The sequence below is a fragment of the Piliocolobus tephrosceles genome, chromosome 3 (genome assembly GCF_002776525.5).
Source record: "Piliocolobus tephrosceles isolate RC106 chromosome 3, ASM277652v3, whole genome shotgun sequence".
Taxonomy (NCBI): Eukaryota; Metazoa; Chordata; class Mammalia; order Primates; family Cercopithecidae; genus Piliocolobus; species Piliocolobus tephrosceles.
The window spans coordinates 181,869,143-181,893,332 of NC_045436.1; the positions used below are offsets into that span (position 1 = coordinate 181,869,143).

General features: G+C 60.1%; 1 protein-coding gene across 3 annotated transcripts in view; it reads right to left on the reverse strand.

Annotated features, from left to right (window-relative positions):
- SH3BP2 (SH3 domain binding protein 2) overlaps positions 1-17,521 on the reverse strand; it is a 33,575-nt gene extending 16,054 nt beyond the window's left edge. Inside the window, exons 1-2 of one of the 3 annotated variants that reach the window (XM_026448266.2) lie at positions 17,273-17,521; positions 8,104-8,154 (exon numbers count right to left, since the gene is read on the reverse strand). In XM_026448266.2, coding sequence (XP_026304051.1) covers positions 8,104-8,154; positions 17,273-17,316 — 95 coding nt within the window. In that variant the 5' untranslated portion in view covers positions 17,317-17,521. Of the gene's footprint in view, positions 1-5,552; positions 5,807-5,905; positions 6,096-8,103; positions 8,155-17,272 lie in introns of those variants that run through there. The other 2 variants (XM_026448267.1, XM_026448268.1) reach the window with 2 other exon arrangements.
- Positions 17,522-24,190: the final 6,669 nt, after the last annotated feature.

The window sequence follows — 24,190 nt, forward strand, 5'->3', positions numbered from 1 at the left end:
GGCCGCCCCCTGCGGGCCTCAGTTTCCCCACGCTGCAAGGAGTGTGGTGGGCGCTGGGGACAGGAGGCCCACATCTGTCGGTGCAGCCTGGAATCAAGAAGGCTTCGATGCAAACGAGGCCTCCAGCTCCACTCCCCCAGCACCTGCGAGTCCACACAGCTTGGCTGGAAATCCACGGCGGGCGCGGGAGCCTCCGCTCTGAGGCCCTGCCCAGGTCCCATCTCGTCGGGCCCTTGCGACCATCTCCCTCGGGAAAGTGGCCTCTGTAAAACGGCACCTGCACGGAGGGCGGCAGCAGGGCAAGGGATCTGGCATGTGCCCCGCCCTCACCTCAGCTTCCTGCGGGACTCCATGGGCCTTCAGCCCCAGATTCCCCAAGGAGCCAGGGGTCTGGTCCTTGGCACCTCCCACCTGCTTGCCCATATGCAGGCACCTCACCCAGGAGAGTCCCCTGGGATGGCAAAAGGCCAGCAGAGGCCCTTGCTGGCCTCCCAGGCATCCTGCCTCCTCCATCTTCCACCTGCACACAGGATGCCACCAAGATGGACCAGGTACAGGTGTGGCTCTACAAGCCTGGGCCTGACCCCACCTAGCTGTCCGTCTGGGGCACCCACCCTGGTTTCAAGGCCCCGCCTCAGGCCCACTCTCTGGGCTTCCCACTGCACCCAGCCTTCAAGGCTCTGTCCCATCTCTGTGCCCTTGTCTGGCCTGCCTCAAGGCTCCCACCTCCTTCCAGCCACCCTGCCGGGCCCCTCTCCATTGCTTCTTGGCAGCCTCCTCCACTTCCTCTCCTCAGGCCTCCCCGGCCTCCAGCCCTGCACCCAGCACAGAATCAACATGCACACCATTCCCATCACTGCTCAGTGCTAAACCTCTAGGGCCTCCTCATGCCAAACTGGCCCTTCCTGATTCAGTCACTCCTGCCCTCTACCTTCTGTGCTCCTATGCCAGCCAGACCCTATGGCTCCAGTTACCTGAATCGAGCAAGCACCCACTTCCAGGCCTCAGCCCATGCTGTTGCCACAGCCTAAAGTTGAAATTGAACTAACCCAGCCCTCAGAAGTTGTCTCAGAAGAACACGGCTCCTTCACAAATTTCCAGAAAATAGAAGAGAAGGGGAATTCATTCTATGAGGCCAGCATTATTCCAATACCAAAACCAGATAAAGACATCACAAGTAAACTACAAACCAATATCCCTTGTAGATATAGACATAAACATCCTCAACAAAATACTAGCAAACTGAATCCTGCAACATATAAAAGGGATTCTACACCAAGACCAAGTGGAATTTATCCCAGTAATGCAAGGATGGCTTAATATTCAAAACAATGAATGTAATACACCATATCAACAGAATAAAGGACAAACAACCACATGATTTTGACAGATGAAGAAAAAGTGTTTGACAAAATTCAACACTCTTCCATGACAAGAACAGTCAACAAACCAGGAATAGAAGGGAACTTCCTCAGTCTGATAAAGGGATCTGTGAAAAACCCAAAGCTAACATACCTAGTGGTAAAAGACTGGAAGCTTTGCCCCCAAGAATAGGAACAAGTAAAGAATGTCTGCTCTACTTCTATTCAGCATAGTACTGGAGATTTTGACCAGAGTAATTAGGCAATAAAAAGAAATGAAAGGCATCCGGAATGGAAAGAAAGAAGTATGATTATTCACTGATTAGATTATTTTACATATAGAAAATTCCAAGGAATCCACTTAAAAATTATTAGAATAGCCAGGCGCAGTGGCTCACGACTGTAATCCCAGCACTTTGGGAGGTTGAGGCAGGTAGAATACCTGAGGTCAGGAGTTTGAGACCAGCCTGGCCAACATGGTGAAACCCCATTTCTACTAAAAATACAAGGTGGCAGGCACCTGTAATCCTAGCTGCTTGGGAGGCTGAGGCAGGAGAATCGCTTGAACTCAGGAGGTGGAGGTTGTAGTGAGCCGAGATCGCACCACTGCACTCCAGCCTGGGGGACAAGAATGAGATTCCATCTCAAAAAAAAAAAAATTAGAATAAATGAGTAGCAAGGTGGCAGGATACAAGATTGACATACAAAAATCAATTCTATTTCTATATACTAGCAACAATCCAAAAATGAAAGAAGAGTTAGTTCAAGCGTTCCCTCTTCCACTCAGTCTCCCATAACCTCTCTGGAGTCCTGTGTCCCTCCCTTGGGGCTAGCATAGCCTTCTCTGCCCCTAACACTGACCACACTAGGTGGTCATTGTCTCCCATCCTCACCAGCTCAGACCCAGCCTAGGGGGGACACCCAGGGAGCCCACAAAGAAGGATGGAATGTTCATCCCGTGGGTGACAGGGACTGCAAGTTTTCTGGAAGGCACAGGAAGCTGAAACAGAGCCCCTTCCCTGGGACATCACTCCCCACTGGGCCCCCGCCACCCAAAAGCTTTAAGAAGACCTGGCCTGTGTGTCGAAGTGGGAGGAGCCACTGTGAGGACAGATGAAGCCCACCACCTCCTCCTGGCTCCACACCTGGACAAGGCTCAGCAGGAAGTTACAGGGACAGGTTACAGTCCTACATGGGTCCAGCTCAGTGGTCAGGTAGGGGCAGGCCTGTGAGAGGCTCGTTCCTGCCTGGCTGCTGTCCTGCTGTGGGCAGGATGAAGCCTCCTAGGTGATCATCAGCTGACCCTGGGCAGGAGGGCGGGTCATGACAAGGTCATGTGGCACCCTCACCTCCCCTGGGAACTCCTCACTTCAGGGATAGACACTGACACCCGCAGCCCCTCTCCAGAGGGACCATTCAAGGGGAAACCCACCCCTGCCACCCTACTAGCCTCTGCCCCACCTGGCCCTGCCGTGTGCCAGGGGATGGTACCTGCCCAGGAGCCCAGTGCCAGGCCAGGCTGAAAGCAGAAAGGGGAAGTGTCGGCTGAGGCTGAGGGTGATGATGGGCCATGGAGGCCGTGGTGACCATACTGCTCTTGGGGAATCTCTGACCAGCTCACAAAGTCCGGCTCCACCTATGCTCGGGAAAGCCAAGGAGCATCCCCAAGGAGCACCCATACTCCTAGTTGGCCAGGACACCCTGGCTGTGCTTCTCAGTGCCCAGCCCCTCTTCCAGGGACCTGATGATTAAATTCCACTCATTCATTCCAGGGGACTTCACAGGCCTACTTGCCAGCTCTCTGGGTGCTTCAGTCCCTTCCTCTGTAGAGGCAGACACCCTGGTGGGGACCTGTCACCATGCTGCTGCGGTGTCGGCTGAGTTAACATGGACAGGAGCTGTGAGGGAGAGTGCCGAAGACCTGGGTTCACATCCTCCCCGGGGCCCTTCTTCCACTGAGCTCCCACCTCCTCCAGTGTAAAGTGGGTATGGAGGAGTCCACTCTCGGAGTCCCCTGACACCTCTGCAGCTGCTTTCTGGGGCAGGGCTCTGGAGACACATGGGCCAGTGCTGGGTGGCCAGAGCTGGTGGTGGCTGCTGGGCTCCATGAGCCCTTCCAGAAAGTATGTGATCTTTGCATGTGTGCACACGTGGGGATAGGCATTTGAGCTTGTATACGTGTGCGTGTCTGTGTGTGTGTGTGCATGTGCACATTAGGGAAGGCGGGGCACCTGGGATACACTCTCCAGGTCTCTGTTTCTATGCTTTTCTCCCTACCTTCTCTCAAAGTTGCAATTGGTTCAGGTGACCCAAAGGCCTGAGGCTGCTGGTGTCGGGGGCAGAGCAGGCAGGTAAAAAGTGCTCAGTCCCACAGAGGCACCCCATCAGGTTCCACTTAACGCAGGCTCTGTGGCTCCCACCACCCTGGGGCCCCATGAGCCCTGAGGCGTGTGTGGTCATGGCCCGTGCAGGACCTCATGTGCGCTGTGTCTCTGCATACCCAGTTAATGTCACAGATGGTGCACTCACACAGGACGTGCACATGAGCTGCACGGCTCGCTTGCACACGGGCGTGAGTCCCTGCATGAGAGCAGGGTGGGGGCTCTGGAAGGCTGGGCTCCTGCAGGATAATCCTGGCTGTGGTGAGGGAGCCAGCACCTCATGTGACCGTAGGGTCAAGGACTTACTGTTAGTGGTGACGAGGTTGGCCCCATTTGTAGGAGTCAGAGGGCAAGTTGGGGCTGGGGAGCCAGCCCAAAGGGAGAAGATACCAGGTCACCCTGTACACTTATTCACACACTCATATATGTGCATGCTGTCACACTCACACATATACACTTAACACTCACACCATCCATACTCACATATATATGCACTCATTCTCCCACATGCCCACTCACTCTCATACGTTCTCATACACACTCATGCACTCACATGTCTACTCATACGTGCACACTCACACCCACGTGTATACTTATATACACATTCATCACACTCACTCATGCACATGCAAGCACCCATTTACACACACACAGCCTCCAAACACCAACAAGACCTGTCATGTGCAGTCTTCAGCATCTCAGTGTCCTTCAGCCTGCGTACAGAATCATCACCACCACTCCCAGCTGCCAGGGCCCAGTGCCAAGCTGCACCTCACACTCACTAAATCACCCAGGGTCCACCTGAGCTCAATACTTTACTTCTATTTTGCAGACCCGGGTATAGAGGCTGGGAGAGGATCAGGCCTTGTGCCAAGTGCACTGGGCTCTCCCTGTGGACCAAGCTCTGTGCTTCTCAGCGATCGCCTCATCATCCAACACCTTGAGCTTCAAACCAGAGTCCTCCCTAAGTCACTGATGAAGAAACTTGGCCAAAGTCACACAGCCAGTAAATGGTGGCTCATGCACCACCCCCGGCCCAGCACAGCCACTGGCCCAGCTTGGCGCACAGTGGGTGGCCGGTGGCAGGGGTGGGATGCGCAGATGGGGCGGCTTCCACCGCGGAGCCCTGGCTGCCCTGCCTCCCCACAGCTGTCTGCTCTTCCCTTTCGGTTTCCCTCGTTTCCTTCCTCTTCCCAGAATCTTTCACTGTTAACATAATCAAAACCAACATTTTCCCGTAAAGGCCTAGTAACCAGCTACGCCGGAGAAGCACTGCCAGCCAGGGGAAGGGTGGCACAGCCCGGGGTTCCTGAGCACAGCCCCAGCCCGGCAGTCCCTGAGGTCCCTGTGGGTCCTCCACAATGCACCAGGTTTCAGAGCATGGCACTCCCTAGGTGGGCAGCAGGGACCTTGTGCAGCCCTCTCCGTCCCCCACACAACATGTGTGTACTTAGGACCCAAACACCAAGGCCACCCTGAAGGCTGTATCACACGAAGTTCCCGGACCCAGGCCCCACCCCAGCAGGCTGGCCCCCGCCTCCCTATCGGCCGCGGGTGAGGGGTGTTCTTGCATCCCATTCCCTCTCTGGGCTTCCCCTGTGCCTGTCCAGCTCAGGAGCCACTCAAGCCAGACAGAGACCACTCTCCTCAGAGCCTGTTGCCTTTTGCAGGCCCAGGGCCAGCTCCTGTGGGCCCTCATGGCCAGCCCCGAGGAAGGCTGTGGCTCCCACATGGGGCCCTCTTACTGGTTCTTCGGGTGCTAGACCAGTGCCGCCTCCCAAGCCCCCAGTCCTGGGGCCGCCCCACTGACCTGATGGTGCTGACCCAACACATGGCCCTCCGTCCTCGTGACCTGCTCGGGGCCGGTGTCCTGAGGCCCAGGGAGGCCATGCGGCTCAGGGGCCACCAGCCCAGGCAACCTGCATCTCCCAGACATGTGAGGCCTGACGCGCCTGGCTGCCCCACAGCTGTGCCTACAGCTCACTCCTGCTGCATCTGAGGCCTGTGGCCGCCAGTGCTTCCTCCCCACCCGGGGCTTCCTGTTCCCTGCTCCCTGGGCAGCACCAAGTAGCTGGCACTTCCTGCCTTCTGCCCCGGGAGGTCCTGAAACTTGCCTGGGGCCCAGGGTTGCCCCTCACCCACAATCTGGGTTTTAGCCCCTACCTTCCACTGCTCCTGCCCTCCCATCCTGTGGTCAGAGACCAGGGCTCTCTGGCTCCAGCACAAGGCCAGCTGCACCCCTGGGAGGAAGCTCCCTGCTGCCTCCCGCCACGGCCACCTCTGCATACTCAGCTTCTCCCTAGCAAACCATGAAACAACTCGCACCCTGGGTGTCAGGCCCACCACAGAGTAGCATTTACAGCACACACAGGGATGGTGTCACCTTACCAGCACGCTCCTCCTGCCAGGGCAGCCACTGCCGCCTGCTCTGCCATCTGAGGCCACACAGAGGGCTGTTATGTCTTGCACCCGGTTCGGTGAATTTCAAGGTGGCCACCTCTGTGCCCTTTGACACCAAGGGACTGAGGGACTAGGTCTGGGCTCCGGCATTTCTCAATTCCCACCCCACCCTCAGTGTTTTCGTGTCCCCGCACCCATACCAGCTCTGCTAATATCTGGTTTGCTAGAAAGCGCATGATGGCTGAGTGGCAAAGCACGCTCCGTACTCACCGGACCCTGCCCCAGGGCCTGCTCAGGATTCTGCTCCTCCCAGGGCTGCTCTGCCCCCACCAAGCTCAGTGCCCTGTCCAGGCCCAGAGCCCGGAAGCGGGGAATGAGGATTCCAGCCATTGGGTGCTGACCGCCCTGCATCTCCTCCCAGAACTTGCCCAGGGAAGACAGGATCCCTGGGCAGAGGCAGCTGGAGAAAGGGGCTTTCTGGGGCCTGGAACCACCCCCACAGCAGGATTTGAGGGTGACAGAGGCTACAGAGCACAGGGCCACAAAGTTGCAGGGGCCTCATCTTGCCCACCAGGCTTCCTAGGGCACGGCCCCCTGAATCCAGGCTCCCAACAAACCCTGGACCCCAGCCCCATAACCAGCTGTGCAGGTCCCATAGGCCTAAGTGTCAGGTCAAAAAGGGCAGCTCCTAGGCTAAGGAGCCTCCGTCTCCCCAGCTGTATCTGCAGCCCCAGCCCTACTGCCAAGGCCCCCCTAGAGGACCGTTTAGGCTCCAGACCTCCTGCTATCTCCTAGAGGGTGAGGAGTTGGGCTTTTAGGCCTGGGGCCTCCTTAGCATGGGCACAGCCCATGCACAGCCACCCTGGCATCCCCAGCTTGCGCCAGCCTCAGTCCCCTCAGGTGGCCAAGGGCAGACCACACCTTCAGCAGAAGGCTCACCACAGCAGGCAGACAGAGGGCAGCGAGGGGGGCACGGACAGAGTGGGGTCTCTTCCCATTCTCCTTCCTCCTTGCAGCAGGGTTGAGATCAAACAGCAGGTGAAGAACCCCTGGGCCACGGCCCAGCCTGGACGATGAGGCAGGCAGTTCTCAGACAAAGTCAGGGCTGCAGGGTCCAGAGGAGGGGCCAGGCCCTGTGGGTGCTGGACTGGGGAACGCCTCCCAGAGGAGGGGCCCAGCTTTGATGGAGGAGGAAGAGTTTGCTGGAAGGGGACGGGGTGAGGGAGCCGCAGGAGGAAGGGGCTTGGGGTGAGCAACCCCAGGGCTGGGAGGAACCCACAGGCAGTGAGGCGGCCAGCGCACAGCTTCGGGGATGACAACCCGTGAGGATAAGAAGCCAGAGGCAGCGAGCGCTCAGGAACACGCCACCCCTCACTGGAGAGAGCGAGAGCGAACAAGGCCTGAGCTGGGAGCAGGGGCCAGGCTCGCCCCTGCCCTTGCTCCGCCAAAAGCCCCACACTCATAAACTCAGCAGAGGCAGAAGCGAGCAAAAGGCCCACCCCACCCTGGCCCAGGCCCATCCCCCTGCAACCCTGGTCCAGTGCTGTGATGCTACAGGGGGATGCTACAGAAGGAAGCTGGAGCTGGGAGTCCTGGGCTGCGGGGTGACCTCTGCAGACCCCTCCACTCTGGGCCTCAGCTTCTCCAATTGCTCTCTCACCTCCTCTTCATCCCTGAGGCCTACGACACTACCGTTCCTATTCCTAAACACAGGCCATTCTCCCCTCCTCAACCATGGCCACTCCTTGACCTTTACCCTGTGCCGGTAACCGTGGAGATGACCCCACGCCTGCATCCAGGCAGGGGGTGTGTGCAGCGGGGCCTGGCTGGGACCGCCTCACTGGGCAGCCCTGGTGTCCCTCTCCATCCTTCCCAAGTCGCAGGTGCTCCCCTGCCCTGAGCTGGTGCCTCAAACTGCCAGGCTTGAGGATTTCCCAGCATGCCAGACACAGGGCACTTACCAGGATGAATGGGAGCCAGCTGGCAGGGCAGGCAGAGGGCTAAGGGTCAGCCTGAAAAAAAAGAGGGAGGGAGTGTTCAGTGGGTTCTGGAGGCCTTCAGCCCACTCAGGAGTAAGGCACACACCCAGCACAGGGGGTAGTATCTGCAGCCACCACGGCGCTGGCCCTGCCCTAGCACCTCCTGCCTCACAGCACCTGCCTCATCTCAAGGCTCACAGCCCAAGAGGACAGTCCTGTTGCCATCTGCATCTCTGGGGTTCAGAGAGGAAGCTAGGGAACAGTGGCATGGGGACTGGCACCCAGGGACCCTGTACCCAGCCTGGTGCCTGCTTGCCACCTTCAGGAGAGGCTCAGGTGCTGAACACGTCAAGGAGGGTCTGCTGAGCTCAGGGAGGGCACTGAGCCCAGGGGAGGGAGGGAGGGCGCTGAGCCTGGGGGAAGGTGGACACTGAGCCCCAGGAGGGTGGGTGGGCGCTGAGCCTGGGGGAAGGTGGACACTGAGCCCAGGGGAGGGAGGGAGGACACTGAGCCTGGGGGAAGGTGGGCAACCCCATAGGGGAAAATCTCAAACTCTCAAAATAAGATGTTTTGCATCAGCCCCTCCCATAGGGCCTAGGTCTACTCCGCAGCCGGCCCTGGGACCCTCCCAGACTCTCCCCAGCCAGAAGCCCCTTCCCTCCCTGCCCCATTCTGATTGCTGTCCTGTGATGTGGGACTGGGAGGATTCCCGGGAACTCGGACTGGGCACTATCCAACTGGAGCAGAGGGAGAGGGCACCCTAGAAAGCAGGACCGTGCCTGGGGTCACATGGTGCAGTGGGCTGAACGGTGGCCCCCAAAAGCTTTGTCCACATCCTAATCCCCAGAACCTGCGAACACCTTATTTGGAAAAAGGATCTTAGATGTAATTAAGTTAAGCAGCACATCCTGGATGGACCAGGTGGGCCCTAAACCCAATGGCAACCGTCCTGTAAGAGATAGAGTAGGAGAAGATGCCTGGGAAGGACCGTAAGGATGGAAAAGAGGCTGGAGGGATGTGGCCACACGCCAAGGGCACCAAGGATCGCTGGCCACCAGCAGAAGCTAGGTGGAGAGGAAGGGGCTTCCCCAGAACCACCGGGGCAAGGCGGCCCTGTAGACCCCTCAGCTTTGGACTTCTGGCCTCCGGAACCGTGAGCGAGCACATTTCTGTTGTTTTCAGGCCCCTCGTGTGTGGAGCTTTGTTAGGGCAGTCCAGGAAATGAATCCACACGGAGACTCACCTGAGTCCTTCCCCAGGATGACCTGCAGACTCCACTTAGTCTGTCCCCAGTGTGGGTGAGCCTGTCAGGGAGAGGCAGGCTCCACAAGGCTGTGACCAGCTGGACGGGCACTGCTGAGCTCGCCTCCACGGATGCCCACAGCCTCCTGAAGGCTAGGCTCTCCACCTCCCCCCCTCCTGCACACAGGGTCCACCAGCCTCACCTGCCACACCTGACCCACCCCCACCAGACTTGCTGACCCCACCTCCTGGCCTCACGTTCACCCCTTTGGCCTGCCCTTCCTTGGCTCAGGCCGCATCCGCCACGGTGCAGCGGCGACACTGGTTCCCTGTCCAAGTGGATGGGGTGCGGCACCTGCTTTCCCTTCCTGCCCTGGGCCCCCGACACTGGATCTGCCATGCACTTGCCCCATCTTGGTACCTGCAGTCACCTCCACATGGAAACTAAATGCTCCCTCATCCTTTGAGGACGGAACCATCTAGAACCTTACCCCCTTCTCTGAAATCTCCAAGTCAATGGCACAGTTCTGCCACCAGCATCACCCCGTGTCCCTGGCACTCCCAATGGGTCCAAGTCCCACTGAATCCCCAAGGCCCAGGTGGGCACCTGGCCCATGGCAGGAACCAAAAGAAGGACAGACAGACAAACAGATGAGTTTACTGTCATGGCCACACCTGAAGCCAGACCCTGGCGAGGTTGTAACCAGTACGTTCTTCAGAGCTCAGAGGGAAGAAACTGTGACTTAGTGCTAATCGGACTCTCAGTGCGAGAGGTTTTCAAAGAACTGGTGTGCAGCACGGCCGCGGCTGAGGCCCTCCCACACCCCTGGACCTCTGCCCAGTGAGACAAGCTGCCAGCCAGCCCTGGGCACGCACGTGAGGCTGCTCACTGCAAAACAGAGAAAGCCTGGTGCATTGGAGTTAGTAGTGTTCCCAGAAGACACAGTGTGATCGGGGCTCAGAGGCCCCAGGGGCTTCGCAGAGCGATGCAGTGTGGAGGCAGAGTCAGGCCACTCCTGTGTGCGACGGACAGAGGGAATTAAGAAAAGCGCAGACAAGGGCCCCGTAGGCACGGCTGCCTGCATGGCACCTGGGCTTCAGAGGGCAAGGCCGAGCTGTTGGTGGATGCTTGGCCCTCAAGCTCTGTCCTCAGAGGGAAGCTGCAATGTTCTCACATCCCCAAATGCCCCACTGGGCCTTCCTCTCCCAGGCCTGGTGTCTCTGTCCCCAGCAAGTGTTCTTGAGAAAGGCATGGGAGTCAGGACTGCCCAGGGGCCTCCACACCTGGGAGAGGGCTGCCCTAGGCGGAGCTTTGGCCTGGCCAGGCAGGGGCAGCACACTGGCTGGAGGCAGGAGGCCAGGGCGGCTTCCAGGCCGAGGGTGGTGAGGCTGTGGTGAGGGTGAGGTGGGGCTGGGGACAGTGAGGTGAGGCGAGGCGAGGTGGGTCTGGGGGAAGCCATGGCTGGCGCTGCTGCTCCCCTGGAGCCACTCTCCGGTCTCAAACCACAAGCAGCAGAGGCGGTTCAGGATTCACACTTCAGTTCTTCACAAACACTGACGAGTTTCCACCTTTTAATCACTTGAGAAAAAATTCTCCAGAGTCCTGATGTGTGAGGTGGGCGGGGTCCACCACCCCGAGCTCCTGACACCCACCCAAGGCTGGGGCCCACCTCCTTCCCGCCCTGCCTCACCTCTCCTGGCCTGAAGGGGTTCACTGTCCCCCACCGCAGCCAGCCTGGGCACCCTGTGCCCCAGCCCTGCAGGGTCCTGAGGGCGGCAGTCCTACCGCACCCAGTGGCTCCCGCCCAAGAGGGCTGCTCCACGCATGTGACCTTGGCAGGCAGAATAGAGCCGTGGTCAGCCTGCAGGCTTTGGTGGGAACAAGCCTGGTGCAGTCCCCTCCTCCTGGCCTTGTGGCCCACTCTCAGCCTCAGTTTCCTCACCTGAGCAGTGGGGGTGGGGCAGCTGGCTGCTGGGCTCGCTCTGGCGTCAAGGGAAGGGAGGAACCGCCCTGCTCGCGTCCGGCTGCGCCTTCCCTTCGTGTCTGCGGGCCTGGCCTCCAGAACACGCGTCTCCCTGCAGCCCTTGGCACAGACAGAGCCACATTCCCAGTGCCACACCCTTCCCTCTCTGAGCCTTGGCAGCAGTGGTGCCCTCCACCTGGAACGCAACCCTCTCCAACTCCTCTGCCAAGCCCTTGCCCCCTGGCCCCTCATCTAGACCACATTCCCCTGGGCTGGACCCCGACCCGCAGGCCCTGGCCCTTCTCCCACACAGACTCAGTCCATGGCAGGGCCCCCGCTCCTCAGAGAGGCGGCCCCCACTCGGCACCCCCCGATGCTGTGGCATTTTCAGCGTGTCTGTTGTCTATCTGCCCCTCCCCGACACCAGTTCTGTGGGGAGAGATCTCTGCATGTCCGTCCCCCATGCCCTTGGCGCCTGAACGGTGCCCAGCATGACGTTGGCACCAGGTGCCTCCTGTAGCATGAATAGACCTCGTTCGTCCACATCCCAGCTGGCTGGAACCCCTACTCTCCATGGGGCCTAGCTCACAGGCTCATGTGCTGAATGACACCATCTAGCCAGCCCCAGGCACCCCACTTCTTCCATCTTGGGGGACCCCTGGCTGTAGGAGGGGGGTACTCCAGGGGCTCTGCACCCACCAAGTGCAGCCTGGGCCCCCAGGGTGACCTCCCAGCCCCAGCATCCTCATCTACAGGCAAGGACAGCAGCATTCACTGAGCAGAGCAGCTGTGGCTGGGACACCCCACGCCCACACCAGCTGGCTGCTGACCCTCCAGGCCCGGGGGGTGTGCTTAGGTGGGAAATCTGCCGGGCACCTTCCTCATCTAGAGGAAGCAGACGCAGAGGGCTCCCGCCAGCCAGACCCTCCTGGGACGCCTGGGTCACGGGCACAGTGGGTGTGAAGGTTGGGGGTGCTTGCCTGACCACAGTCACCTCTTGTGATAGGAAGGCTGGGCCGCTGGACCAGGAGAGGGGCAGAGAGCCCCCAAGGAAATGTCCACTGTGTTCCGAGTGTGCCAGCTCCGTGCCCACTCATGCACTAGCTCCGTGCCTGCTCCATCATCAACTGCTTGTTTTGTTCTCCTGATTAGGACCTCAAGGCTGAGTGAGCTGCAACGCTCGACCACCCAGCCAGCGTGGCTACTGTGTCACCCAGAGCCTGGGGCCACCTGGCCCATCCCTACCACATAGCCTGAGGGTGCCCCAAAAGCCTTATGGCCCTGGCAGGGCCCCTACCAGACATTTCCTGCTGAGCCTGGGTCTGGGGTGGGTAAGGAGAGGAGAAGCCCCAGGCCCACTCTCAGAAGGAAGCCCACCAACCTCAAGGACAATGGGGGTGGGCCCTGGCCTCTGTGGAGGGCGCAGGGCTCTGGGCAGGAGGCCAGGGGACACAGGGTGGACCACGCCATGTGGGGTACGGGGAGGAAGCCACCACAGGGCCCAGCTCAGCAGGACAGGATGGCCTGGGGAAGCAGGGACTCCAGCCCACCCTTGAGGAGTTAGGAGCTGCTTGTGTTTTAAACCGATCACAATGGCCCCCGGGGAGGCTGGTTGGGAAGCTCTCCCAGGCCACAGCCCCCTTTTGGGTCCCGCTCGATGCTGGGACCCAAGAGTTCCCTTGAAGAAATAGTGGTCTAGTGCTCACCCTGGAGAAAACTCTGGCAAGGAAGCAGAGCCTCAGTCCTCAGTGTCCCAGGAGTAACTGAGGCAGTCCCAGGAGCTGCTGGGTACAGGACGTAGTGCTAAGGCTGCACAGAGGGTGGGGTCCACGCATCCACAGAGACTCGGATGAGGAACAGGAGCAGGTGGTGCCAGGACAGAAGGAGGACCCCAGTGAGTTGCAGTGAACCCACCAGGCAGCTGAGGAAACCAAGAGCAGGAAACCGAGGCCAGAGAATGGTGGAAGGTAGCCCACCTATTCACTGGGCTTGGCTGGAGTCATGGTGGGGCTGGTCAGACGGACCCTATCTCTCTTACACAGTGTCACTCCACTCGGCCTGGGCATAGGGGAAGCACTCAGGGCACTGCGCCTACAGGCAAATGCCACACCCTGCACCCGGGATCCAAGCTGCTGTTACCCTCCGTCTGGGCTCCCAATCTGCTGGGGAGGCAGCCACCTCTGACTCACATCCTTGTGACATCTGTTCCACCCAGACACGTTGACACATCCGCCAGCGTCCTGGGAGCAATCTTCCACATGAGTTAGCCAACCATGGGATTACATAGAGAGTGTCTCAGACAGAGCACAGCTTGTGCAAAGGCCCTGGGGTTGCAGGTAAGAGAAGACACACACCTTCAGACATGAGAGACAGAGATGGGTCCCAGTTAGAATCGCTAGTCCAGGCCACATGCCCAGGTGAGGCAGATAGTGTCTCACACCTTCCCTGGGCTGAGCTCCTGGGCACCGTTCACGCCTGGGCTCCAGTCCCAGCCTTGCTCCCTTAAGCTGGAGACTGGCAGCAAGTCACTTCACTCCCTGAGCCTTGCTTCCCCCTCCCACTCTGCGCTTATTAGCAACAGAACTCTGAGGACCAAACCAGACCATTCCCAAGGCCATAGGCACTTGGCCCAGCACTGGGTCCCTAGGCCCTGGAAGTGGAGAGCACCCTGCTTATCCCAGATCCCAGCACCATGGTGAGGTGACAAAGGAACAGAGTGGGGATTCTGAGGCCATGGGGCTCGTGCTGGGGCAGGATGCAGTAGGGGCGCCAGTCAGATAAACCCAGCCCCACTACTCCTGCCCAGAGCCAACAGGAGAGGTCAGGAGCTACCACAATGGGCACCCTGTGTGGCACCTGTGTAAGCCCTATGAGGTAGGCCTTGGGACCTGTAGCAGTAAGTGGCCTGAGCCTCCTGCATCATCTGTCCCTTTTACTCATCACTGTGGTACTTTTTGTACCATGGTGGCCTTGGTGGCCTCCCTCGGACCACACGAAACCATGAAGCTTCTGCACACACCTCGGGCTCAGCCCAGGCACTTGACAGCATTTCATCTGGACAAGCTCCTGGGTAGGGGAAAAGGACACTGGGGCCCAGGCGTGGCCCCCATCACGGCTCCTCTGTGCACCGCTGGGGGTCCTCGGGCCCCTCGCTTACCCAGGAACCCCGTCACCATCTGTCAGCGGGTGCCACAGGCTGAGACCCATCAAGGCTGAGTCAGCACAACAGGGTCCCTTCCCTCTGTCCACTCATTTCAGCACTGGAGGGTCAGGTCTTTCTGCTGTCTTAATGCGTTCGCTGTGATCTCTTTTCCATAACGTTGCGTGTGTGTGTGTGTGTGTGTGTGTGTGTGTGTACATTTTTTTTTTTTTTTTGAGACAGAGTCTCACTTTGGTGCCCAGGCTAGAATGCAGTGGCACGATCTTGGATCATTGCAATCTCTGTCTCCTCGGTTCAAGCACTTCTCCTGACTCAGCCTCCTATAGCTGGGATTACAGGCTCATACCACCTTACCTGGCTAATTTTGTGTTTTTAGTAGAGACAGGGTTTCATTATATTGGCCAGGCTGGTCTTGAACTCCTGACCTCAGGTGATCTGCCCGCCTCAGCCTCCCAAAGTGCTGGGATTACAAGTGTGAGTCACTGTGCCCGGCCCCTTTTTTTTGAGATAGGGTCTCACTGTGTCACTCAGGCTGGAGTGCAGTGGCACAATCTTTGCTAACTCCAACCTCTGCCTCCCGGGTTCAGGTGATTCTCCTGCCTCAGTCTCCCGAGTAGCTGGGATTACAAGCATGTGCCAACACCCCTGGCTCATTTCTGTATTTTTGGTAAAGCCAGGGTTTTACCATGTTGGTCAGGCTGGTCTTGAACTCCTGACCTCAAGTGATCCGCCCACCTTGCCCTCCCAAAGTGCTGGGATTACAGGCGTGAACCACCACGCCTGGCTAATATTTTTAAACTGTTTTCAAACATGGGTTTTTCTTGGATGTTGTTAGTTTTTACTCTCTGGGTTTATTATTTTATCCCCTCACCTTCTGCTTCTTGTCACTTTTTATTCGTTAGTAAATTTTAGGTTGGCCTCAGGAGGTTTCCCGTCTAGGCTGGGTCTTGTCCTTGCACTGGCTTCCTCCTGGGGCCACTCACAGGCCAGCATAGGTGGGCTCAAGGTGACAGGCCAGCCCCTCTGCTGGGGCTGTGGCAGACAGCGGGGGTGGGAGAGCAGGCCGCAGCCACTCCTAGGCCGGGGTCTCTGGCTGGACAGGGGCAGGGAGATGCAGGCAGACCCAGGAGCCAGAGGGAGGCCACACGAAGAGGTGTTGACAGAGGGGCGAAAAGAAGGAAGAAGGAGTGAGCCAGACCCCAGGTTGGGGAACCGAGAGCTGTGTGTTCCTCCTCAGCCTGGGAACCCCAGAGCCTGGGGGCCTGGGCAGGGGACGGGATGACTCATGCCCGCTGGCTCCTGTCCTCACCCTCAGCATGGCCCAGAGAGGGCCTGGGTGACCTGAACATTCCCAGGCCCCTCACAATGCTCCACTGTTCAGAGGCCCAGTGAGGACAAGGGTCTGGCGGTGGGCCCGGGCTGCCGGGAAAGGAGCCCAGCCCCCAGCCTCTCCCGCAGGCTCCCTGCACCCCTGCAGTCTGGCCCCGTCCTCGGTCAAGACAGGCAGGGGCGGGGTCCGGATCAGGGTCTCCTCCTCTCCTTCTCTCCGCCCCCAACCACGCAACTGTCCTGCCTCCTTCCCAAGGCAAGGCCGCCCACAACCCAGCCCCTTCCTCCGTCGGAGCCAGCCTGTCACAGCCTTTCTGCTGCAGCCTCAGCAGAAGTGGCTCTCAAAGACAGCCCTGCTCAGCCCCAGGGTTCAAGGCCACCCAGTGCCGGACACCTCTCAGGCTGTTCCACGAGTTCCTCGTGCCATTCCCCACCTGCAAACTCCTGCCTGGCCTTCTGCCCCAAGGCACCCCCACTACCCCTACAGCTCCCTGGGGATGGCACTCCAGGCCAGGTCCTTCCTCAGAGGAGTGGATGGCTCTAGTCAGGGCCCCCACCCACCACAGCCCTAGACCCACGGGAGCCCCGAGGCCTGAGCTCTCCTGTCTGCCCAGCCTCCGTGCACCCACCCCTGGCACAGGAGCCCAAGAAAGCCTCCCCAGAGCCTGCAGGCGAAGTGCCACCTGGCCCATCATCAGCCCAGTGTGGGGGTCACAGGACAAGCACCTCCATTTAACGCTCAGGTAGCAGTAAGATTCTGGAGGTAGGGGTGCTTCTGGTGTCAGCAGAGCCTGTAAGCAAGCCCCCCGGTGTCTGCCCCTAAGGCCTCCTCCTGGATGGAGAGCAGCCACGGGGCAGGCTCAGGCAGCTCAGGCAGAGGCAGGCTGCACCGGGCAGGGAGGTGGCACAGCCCAGTGGACACTGTGGGGACACAGCCTCAGGAGTGACTTGGGGATGCCCTTTCCCTGCCCAGGGAAGCAGCTCTGGACCATGCCACTGTCTGCCAAAAAAACCAGCCAAGGAAGAGGGAGACTGAGCCGGGCACAGTCAGTACCACCAGGGCCAATGCCACCCCAATCTCACCAGTCTGCTTCTCCCACCCCTGTCATCCCCAGTAGCCCCTGTGCAGGGGTCAGCGACCCCAACCTGGTCACGTCAACCTCCTCCACTCCCACCCAGCCTTCCGCAGCCTCCATGAACCCAACTTCTCTCTGTAGCAGCCCCCACCCTTCCCCAGACCCCGCCCAAGCTCCTCATGGTCTTCTTGTGGCTACTGCTTGCAGGGTGTGTTCGGCGGTGGTCTCCAGACCCCAGAGTAAGCTTGAAAACACAAGCCAGCCCCTGCTGGAAACCCTGCCAGATTGGGCCCCACCTCCCCGTCCCCTCTCCCTTTTCCAAACCAGGGTGTCTTTCACACAGCCCGAGCCCTCAGCCTGGCCCCTCCTCCTGCTCTCACCTCGAGGAGGCCCCCCAGGGGGATCCGGGAGGCGGCCCTGGCATCTTTGGTGCTGCCTTTTCCCAGCTTCGTGCTGGAAGGGCCAGGACCCTGCCTGCAGCAAGGGCGACTCTGGGTAGGTCTTCAAGGGGGCCTGGCTGCCAAGTGGGTGCCCCCCTGCTTCTCAGGACCCCAGCCCTGGAACAGCTTCGCCCTTGGTGCCAGCTGGCAGGAACCCTGGCATGAGGCAGGGCCCGCTAGATCCTCTGCAGAGGTGGGGGGTGGGGGGTCCTTTCTCAATCTTCTTCCTTCCCCAGCAGCTTCCTGCCCCAGAGGCAGGCACAGCCACTCCAACCACAAAACTTCACCCTCCTGGTCACATCTTCAAGAAAATGGGAAGATTGATCTCAGAAAGCCCCTGCCCCAAGCAGCAAACCTTCCTGAAACCAGCACCCAGGACCTCAGGATGGCTCAGGGCTCAGAGGTGGCCACTGCCCCTCCCTCCACTTTACACACCCAGGGCCCCATCCCACGTCATTAGGCAGCTGCAACCCTGGGTCTGAAGCTGAGCAAGGTCCAGTCACAGTGAGGGTCCCGATGGGAAGGCATTTCAGAGATTCCAGCCCCCTCCAGGGTCCCGTCTGGAAGCAGCTCCTCCGGAGGGGAGGAAGGAGCCACCTGTAGGGACAGGCAGCCAGCACGGCTACAGCAGGAACAAAGTCCTGAGGCAGGGTGGGTATGGGTGGCAGGTGGAGGCTGAGGCTGGACCCCTGAGCGCCATTAGTCCTGGTCAGCCCGGAGGCCTTGATGACCTGACGCCGGCTTTGGAGACTCCGAAGCACCGTGCTGCGTGGAGCTCCTGGGGGGCCACTCCCACACATCCTGCCCCAGCAGCTGGGTGGGCACCCCCTCACCCTCACGCATCCCATGAGGTTGCACCTCCTGTCCCTGCCCTGCCCAGAGAGGGTGGAGGATGCCCAGGTCACACAGCCTGGCCTGGTGGAGCCCCCTGAGCCACCCAGCACCTATGTTCCTAGAGGTCTCAGCCTGGGAACGCCTGAGGCACAGGAGGTGATGGCAACAGGAAGTCACTCCCCCCTGCTGGGGGATGCAGCCTCGTCATCTTCCCCTCTGCCCTGGTCAGACTCACCCCTGCTCACCACTGATCTGCCTGCCAGGCCAGGCCCCAACACTATCTGCCCAGCCATCAGCGGGCCGCCCGGGGCAGCGCCAGTCACTCACCCCACTGGAAAGGGGCTTCCCTTTCTGGCCTCAAGTAGGAGGAGAGGAAGCAGCTGGGGTCGGGTCAGGGAGGGGCGTTTCCGAGAGAGGAGATGAGTGCTGAGTTTCCTGGCCTGCCTCCCCTGGCTCCGAGCCTGGTCTCCACGTAGGGCTGTGTCCCCACCTGCCACTCAGGGCTCCCAGGCCAGCTTTTCTGGGTATTTCCCCATTGCCCTCCAAACAGTGACAAATCCGGCCTTTTGCTTGGACCTGCCTCAGGTACCAGCTCTTCGGGACCCCAAGCCCTAGGTGGCACAGGGAGGCCAGGCTAACTCCAACGTTGTGCCAACACACATGTTTAGGAAGAGCAGCTACGGAGAAAGAAAGCACTTTCGTTTAGGGAGAGGACAGCGTACCCGACTCGGCTTGGCGGCTCCTTCCTCACCAGGCCTTGGTCCCCCTATCTACCGCTACCAGGGCCACGGAGACCAGGCCCAGGAGTAGCTGGGTCCCTGCTGCCAGGTGGCAGGCAGCGGTGGCTGTCACAGTGCAGCCCACAGGGGGAAGGGAGGAGGCTCTGATGGAAACCTGAAGAGTTTCGTGGGAGGCCAAAGCACAACAGTCTGCTACTATCTGATTGAAAACTCCACCAACTGGGCAGCAGCTGCCAGGCTGACTGGCACATTAGTCTCTGATGCTCAGTAGAGAGTTAAACACAGGTGGGAAGAATGACAAGCCAACTTCAAAGAGCCTGGCACAGCCCACCCACTGCCCGTGCCACTTCCCTGCCTGGGAGTGGGAGGCTGGGAGAGCCCACACTCCCCTCACCCTTCCTCTGGGACAGGCCCACGTGGGCACCACCAGGGCATGGGCATTCAGGCACCCCTGAGTCTTCCTGAGTTCCCAGGCAGGGGGGGCAGGCGAACAGGTCACCATGGATGGGTCAACATGCATGGTGGCCATAGACCAGGCTGAGGGCTCAGGAAGGCACCCAGCTCAGGATGGAGTTGGGGGTGGCCAGGGTGGGTACCCTGAGCACCAAGCAGGACAGACACTTATGTCTTCAGTTGAAATTACTTATAAGGGAGAGAGTGGCAAGGTGGGCCAGGCAGGACAGCTGCTACCCATGGGCACCTGCCAGCGCTCCTGCCCTCTGATCTGTGGCCTGTCTGCTCTGGCAGCGTGTGACCAGCCCAGGGCCCAGTACACAGGCACCCAGCATTGCATGAGTGGGACCCGGGGCTGGGCAGCAGCCTTCTGAAGGAGGTCCACCACTGCCCCAGAGGCAGAAGCCAGGGTGGGTGGCAAAGGCGTGCCACTGCCCCAGACTCCCAAAGCTGAGACAAAGCCAAGGACCACCCAGCATTCCCAGCTCCCAGACTGGCCGCTGACCCCTTCCCACCTTGTCCAGGGGCAGCCGGCGGCAAGGGCCCACCCCTATGCCTGGCTCAGGACAATGGGCAGGGTTGCAGGGGCAGCCCAGGGCATGGGGACCCGGGGCCCTGAAATGCCACAGAAGAGCATCACTAGATTACAACACCCCTGGATTGAGGCTAAAGGAACTCCCCAAACGTAGCTGCCCATCTGCGCAGGGTCAAGGGCAGGGAGGCCCTAGCTGGTGCCTGGGGATCTGGCCTCCCATGAGTTAGACCTACTTTCACCCCATTTCACAAGGAGGAATCTGAAGCCCTCAGACGAAGCCTGCTCTGAGTCCAGACCTCAGCTCCCCTCTGGTGCCTGGGAGAAGCTCTGTGCCGCCTCCCTCGGCCCCTGCCTCGCTGTCTCAGCCCCGTGTGCGTGGTACGCACACTGCCTTCTTGAGGCTGTTGCCTGCCAGCCCAGCAGACCCTGGGGCGGGGACCTGGCCTCCATCTGCAGGCTTGAGCAGACAGGCACCGCACACCCCACCCAGCTGCCTGGAGCAGGCTCAGCAGGCACGCAGTAAACATCTGATTCACAAGGAAGCAGAGGGCACTTCTTGGAATCAGCTCGGCTACAGGGATGGGGGTATGGATACCACGAGGGTGCTCTGCCAACCCCTCGGGGCTGCTCTGATCTCCCCAGGCCACTGATCCAGGTGGCCGAGCCCACATTCTTCCCAGAGGCCAGCTGGCAAAGATGGACCAGATGTGACTGGAATCCATGAAGAAAGGGCCAGTCCCCTCTGGGTGTTGGGGTCAGCAGTTCCAGCATGATCTGTGATTGGGGGCCAGGAGGCCAAGCAGGGCTTGACCACTCTCATGGCCTTGAAAGTTACAGAGCCTGGGGAGAAGAGAGGAGGTTGGCGGAGGGCACCTTTCTCCCCTCCTGGGAGCCTGTACCACCTCGAGCTCCTCACCCTGAACTCCTGTCTGACCCAGGTCTCCACCCGCCCCAAACCTGGGCACACGCTTCTCCAGCATCACCCTTGAAGGACGAGTGTCGTCAGGGGCCCGGCACAGAACCCAAATCCAGCAGCGTGGCCCAGAGCCAGGGACTTCTGTCATCCCATTCTGCAGAATAGGAAACGGAGGGTCAGGAAGTACAGTTCACCTGCAAGGCTCAGGTCTCCTGGCTCGTGGCCGAGAGGCAGTCCCTTGCTCTTGGAACCATCCTGTCTGCCCTCCCGTGCACAGGTCAAGGGGTGGTGAGGAGGGTTCCAGTGCCCCAGGGAGGGGGACCAGCCAGTGAGCCCGAAATGCTCCCTACCACCCCTTCTTGGACTTAGGCAACCCACACATGGGACTGTGTCCAGCCCCGGGTGTCCAGACAGGGCCACCAGAAGAATGCAGAGGCCTTCTGGGGAGGAGCCGCCTATCCTGGAGGAAGGATTCCAGGATGTGCATGGCTCCTTCTCCTTGCCTCCCAGGCCCCTCCATGCCCTCACCACACCTGGCATGCATAGGCCACTCCCGTCAAACTGGTCTGCCACTCTTCCCACCGCCCGCCTTTGGCTCACACTGTCTGTACGTGCATGGCTGCCCGCCCGGCTCAGATCTCTCATCCTGACGGCACACCCTGTATTCATTGGCCGAAGGGGTGGGAGCCACCCCACTGCGCCTGGGGTAGGACAGCTCTCACCTTGTGGCAAATTCCTCGTCTTTTTCCTGGCAGCCTGCCCTTGTCCTCACCGGCCCAGGTTGCACAGTGATGGCCAAGCCACCCGGTTATTAAAGAACTATATATTCGGCCAGGCATGGTGGCTCACGCCTGTAATCCCAGCACTTTGGGAGGAGGGCAGATCACAAGGTCAAGAGATCAAGACCATCTTGGCCAACATGGTGAAACCCCACCTCTACTAAAAATACAAATAAAATTAGCTGGGCATGGTGGTGTGTGCCTGTAGTCCCAGCTACTCGGGAGGCTGAGGCAGGAGAATCGCTTGAACCCAGGAGGTGGAGGTTGCAGTGAGCCGAGATTGAGTCACTGCACTCCAGCCTGGGTAACAGACTCCGTCTCAAAAAAAAAAAAAAAAAAAAAAAGAACTATATACTCGTGCCCATGGCTTACAGAGGCCAGATAGTGAGGAGAGGAGGCCAGAGCCTGCCACACATAGTCACTGACCTGGGGTGTCTCCACAAGGGAGCTTTTGAGGGCAGAACCCAGGAAGACCCAGGGGCTGCCCAACAATGGCCACTCCTGATGAACTTAGGCCTCTGCCTAATGTGGGCAGGAACCCAGGAGCCTTGACCTTTACCCAGGCCTCTCCAGGCCAGGCCCTGTCCCCACCCAAGCCAGGATATACAGCGGCCCTGAGGGCCACGGAGAACACCCACCCTCAGCGATCCACTCTCACTGAATACCAAGCACATGTCACCACCGCCACCATCCCCCCACGGACACTCGTAGCCACCCACCAGGTACAAAGTGCTTCACAGCCCTCAGGTCGTGGATGCGAAAATGGGGGCATGGCAGGGGGAAGCCTCCTGGCCAGGATCACACAGCTGGAAACTGGTGGCATCCGAGTTCACACCCAAGACCCCAGCTGAGTTTGTGCCCTTCCTCCCTGCCCCTCAGGAACCAAGGCTGACCATCTCATCTCTCTGAGCCCCTGAACTTCCCGTCTGTGGGCCTGCTTGTGTGCGTGCGACCCTGGGAGGTGGGGAGCTCGAGCTGACTCAGCACACTGCTTCCTCTGTCCACGTGGGCAGAAAGGGCCGAGGCAGGCCCAGAGCCTGCCCTCCCTCCGTCTGCCTCTCCAGGCCAGCCTCCTTGGTGGACTCCCCCATGACCCTGGAGGCCTGGGGACTCCCTGAAAGGCCAGGCCCCTTGTCAGCACCCCTCTCACCAGATGGCTCTGGCTATCAGTTCCTAGATACGGCTGCCTATCTGTCTTCCACCTGCCTGCCCCTCCAGGGTGTGCCCAACGCTGGGCACAGGGTCAGGAAATGGGAGCCTGGCGGGTGGCATGGAGAGGGTGTAGACAGAGTCCTCACTCCCTTACATCCCTCGTCCCAGGCCTCCCGTCCTGCCAGGAGTGGAAAGCTGGGAGTGGGGCCCTGAGGCTGGGCTCCAAGAGGACCCTTCCAGGGTGTCTACGTAAAGGACACAGTGGATGGAGTGGGAAGAACCAGGAGCGGGTGGTGCCCAGCCCCTCCTCTGGTCCCACAGGGCCTGAGTCAGTGAGGGCAGGGGCTTGCCCAGGCACATGGAGTTGGTGCAGGGCTGACCTGAACCCAGAGTCTTGCTTCGGTCAGGAGGAGGCCATCGGCCCTGCCTTCAGGCGGTTGTGGAAAGAATTCTACACATTTCATCACCAATGCATGTCACCTGCAGGGCCACACACGTGTCATCCAAGCAGGTTGTCCACCCCAGCAGCCCACATGGAGCACCCGCCCCTGGCCACAGCCAATTCGAAGGACTTAAGTGTGGTCACTAGACCAGGAGGCACAGCTGTTCCCCGTGTCAACAGACGAGCAAACTGAGGCACAGAGAGGGGACAGGAGGCGCTCATGGAGCACCAGCAGGAGGCTCCCCACAGCAGGGCTCAGGCCCTCAATGCCCCCAGGGAGCCCAGGCCCAGAGCAGCGGGAAAGTGCTGGGCTCCAGGAAGGCTGGCGCACAAGTGGAAGCGGCTGTCACCGCCCCTAACTCCTCCAGTCCCTCTGCCATCCCTGAGATTCCCTGTTGCCCGTAAGAGCCGCACACGCCCGGCTATCAGTCACTCACACTTCGGTGTGAATCAGCGCCAGTGGACGGACGGCTTTTCTCGCCCTACGTGAAGCGCGGTCGCTGCAGAGGGAAGGAAGTTTGGATTCCGGGAAGGGCGGAGAGCAAGTGCCCGCCGCAGTCTTTGAGTCTTGTGGGGCAGGGTCGCCTAAAGGGGCCCCGCGGCGGGGCCAGAGGGGCGCGAGGGGTGCGAAGCAGACGCATAGTACCGCCTCCCACCCCTGAGCCCCCGGCAAGGGTCACCCGGCCCCCACCCCGAAGCTGCGCTCCCTCGGGCAGTGCCCGCCGTGCCCAGGCTCCGTGCGTCCTTTGGCAACGACACGGAGGCCCCGGGACCCCGGGGGGCCGCTGCGCACCCGCGACCCCCGAGACCCGCCGAGACCTGCTGGGACCCCGAGACTCCCCCGAGACCCCAGAGACCCGCCGAGACCTGCCGGGACCCCGAGACTCCTCCGAGACCCCAGAGACCTGCTGAGACCTGTCGGGACCCCGAGACTCCCCCGAGACCCCCGAGACCCGCCGAGACCCCCCAGACCGCCGAGACCCGCCGAGCCCCTTCCAGACGCCGAG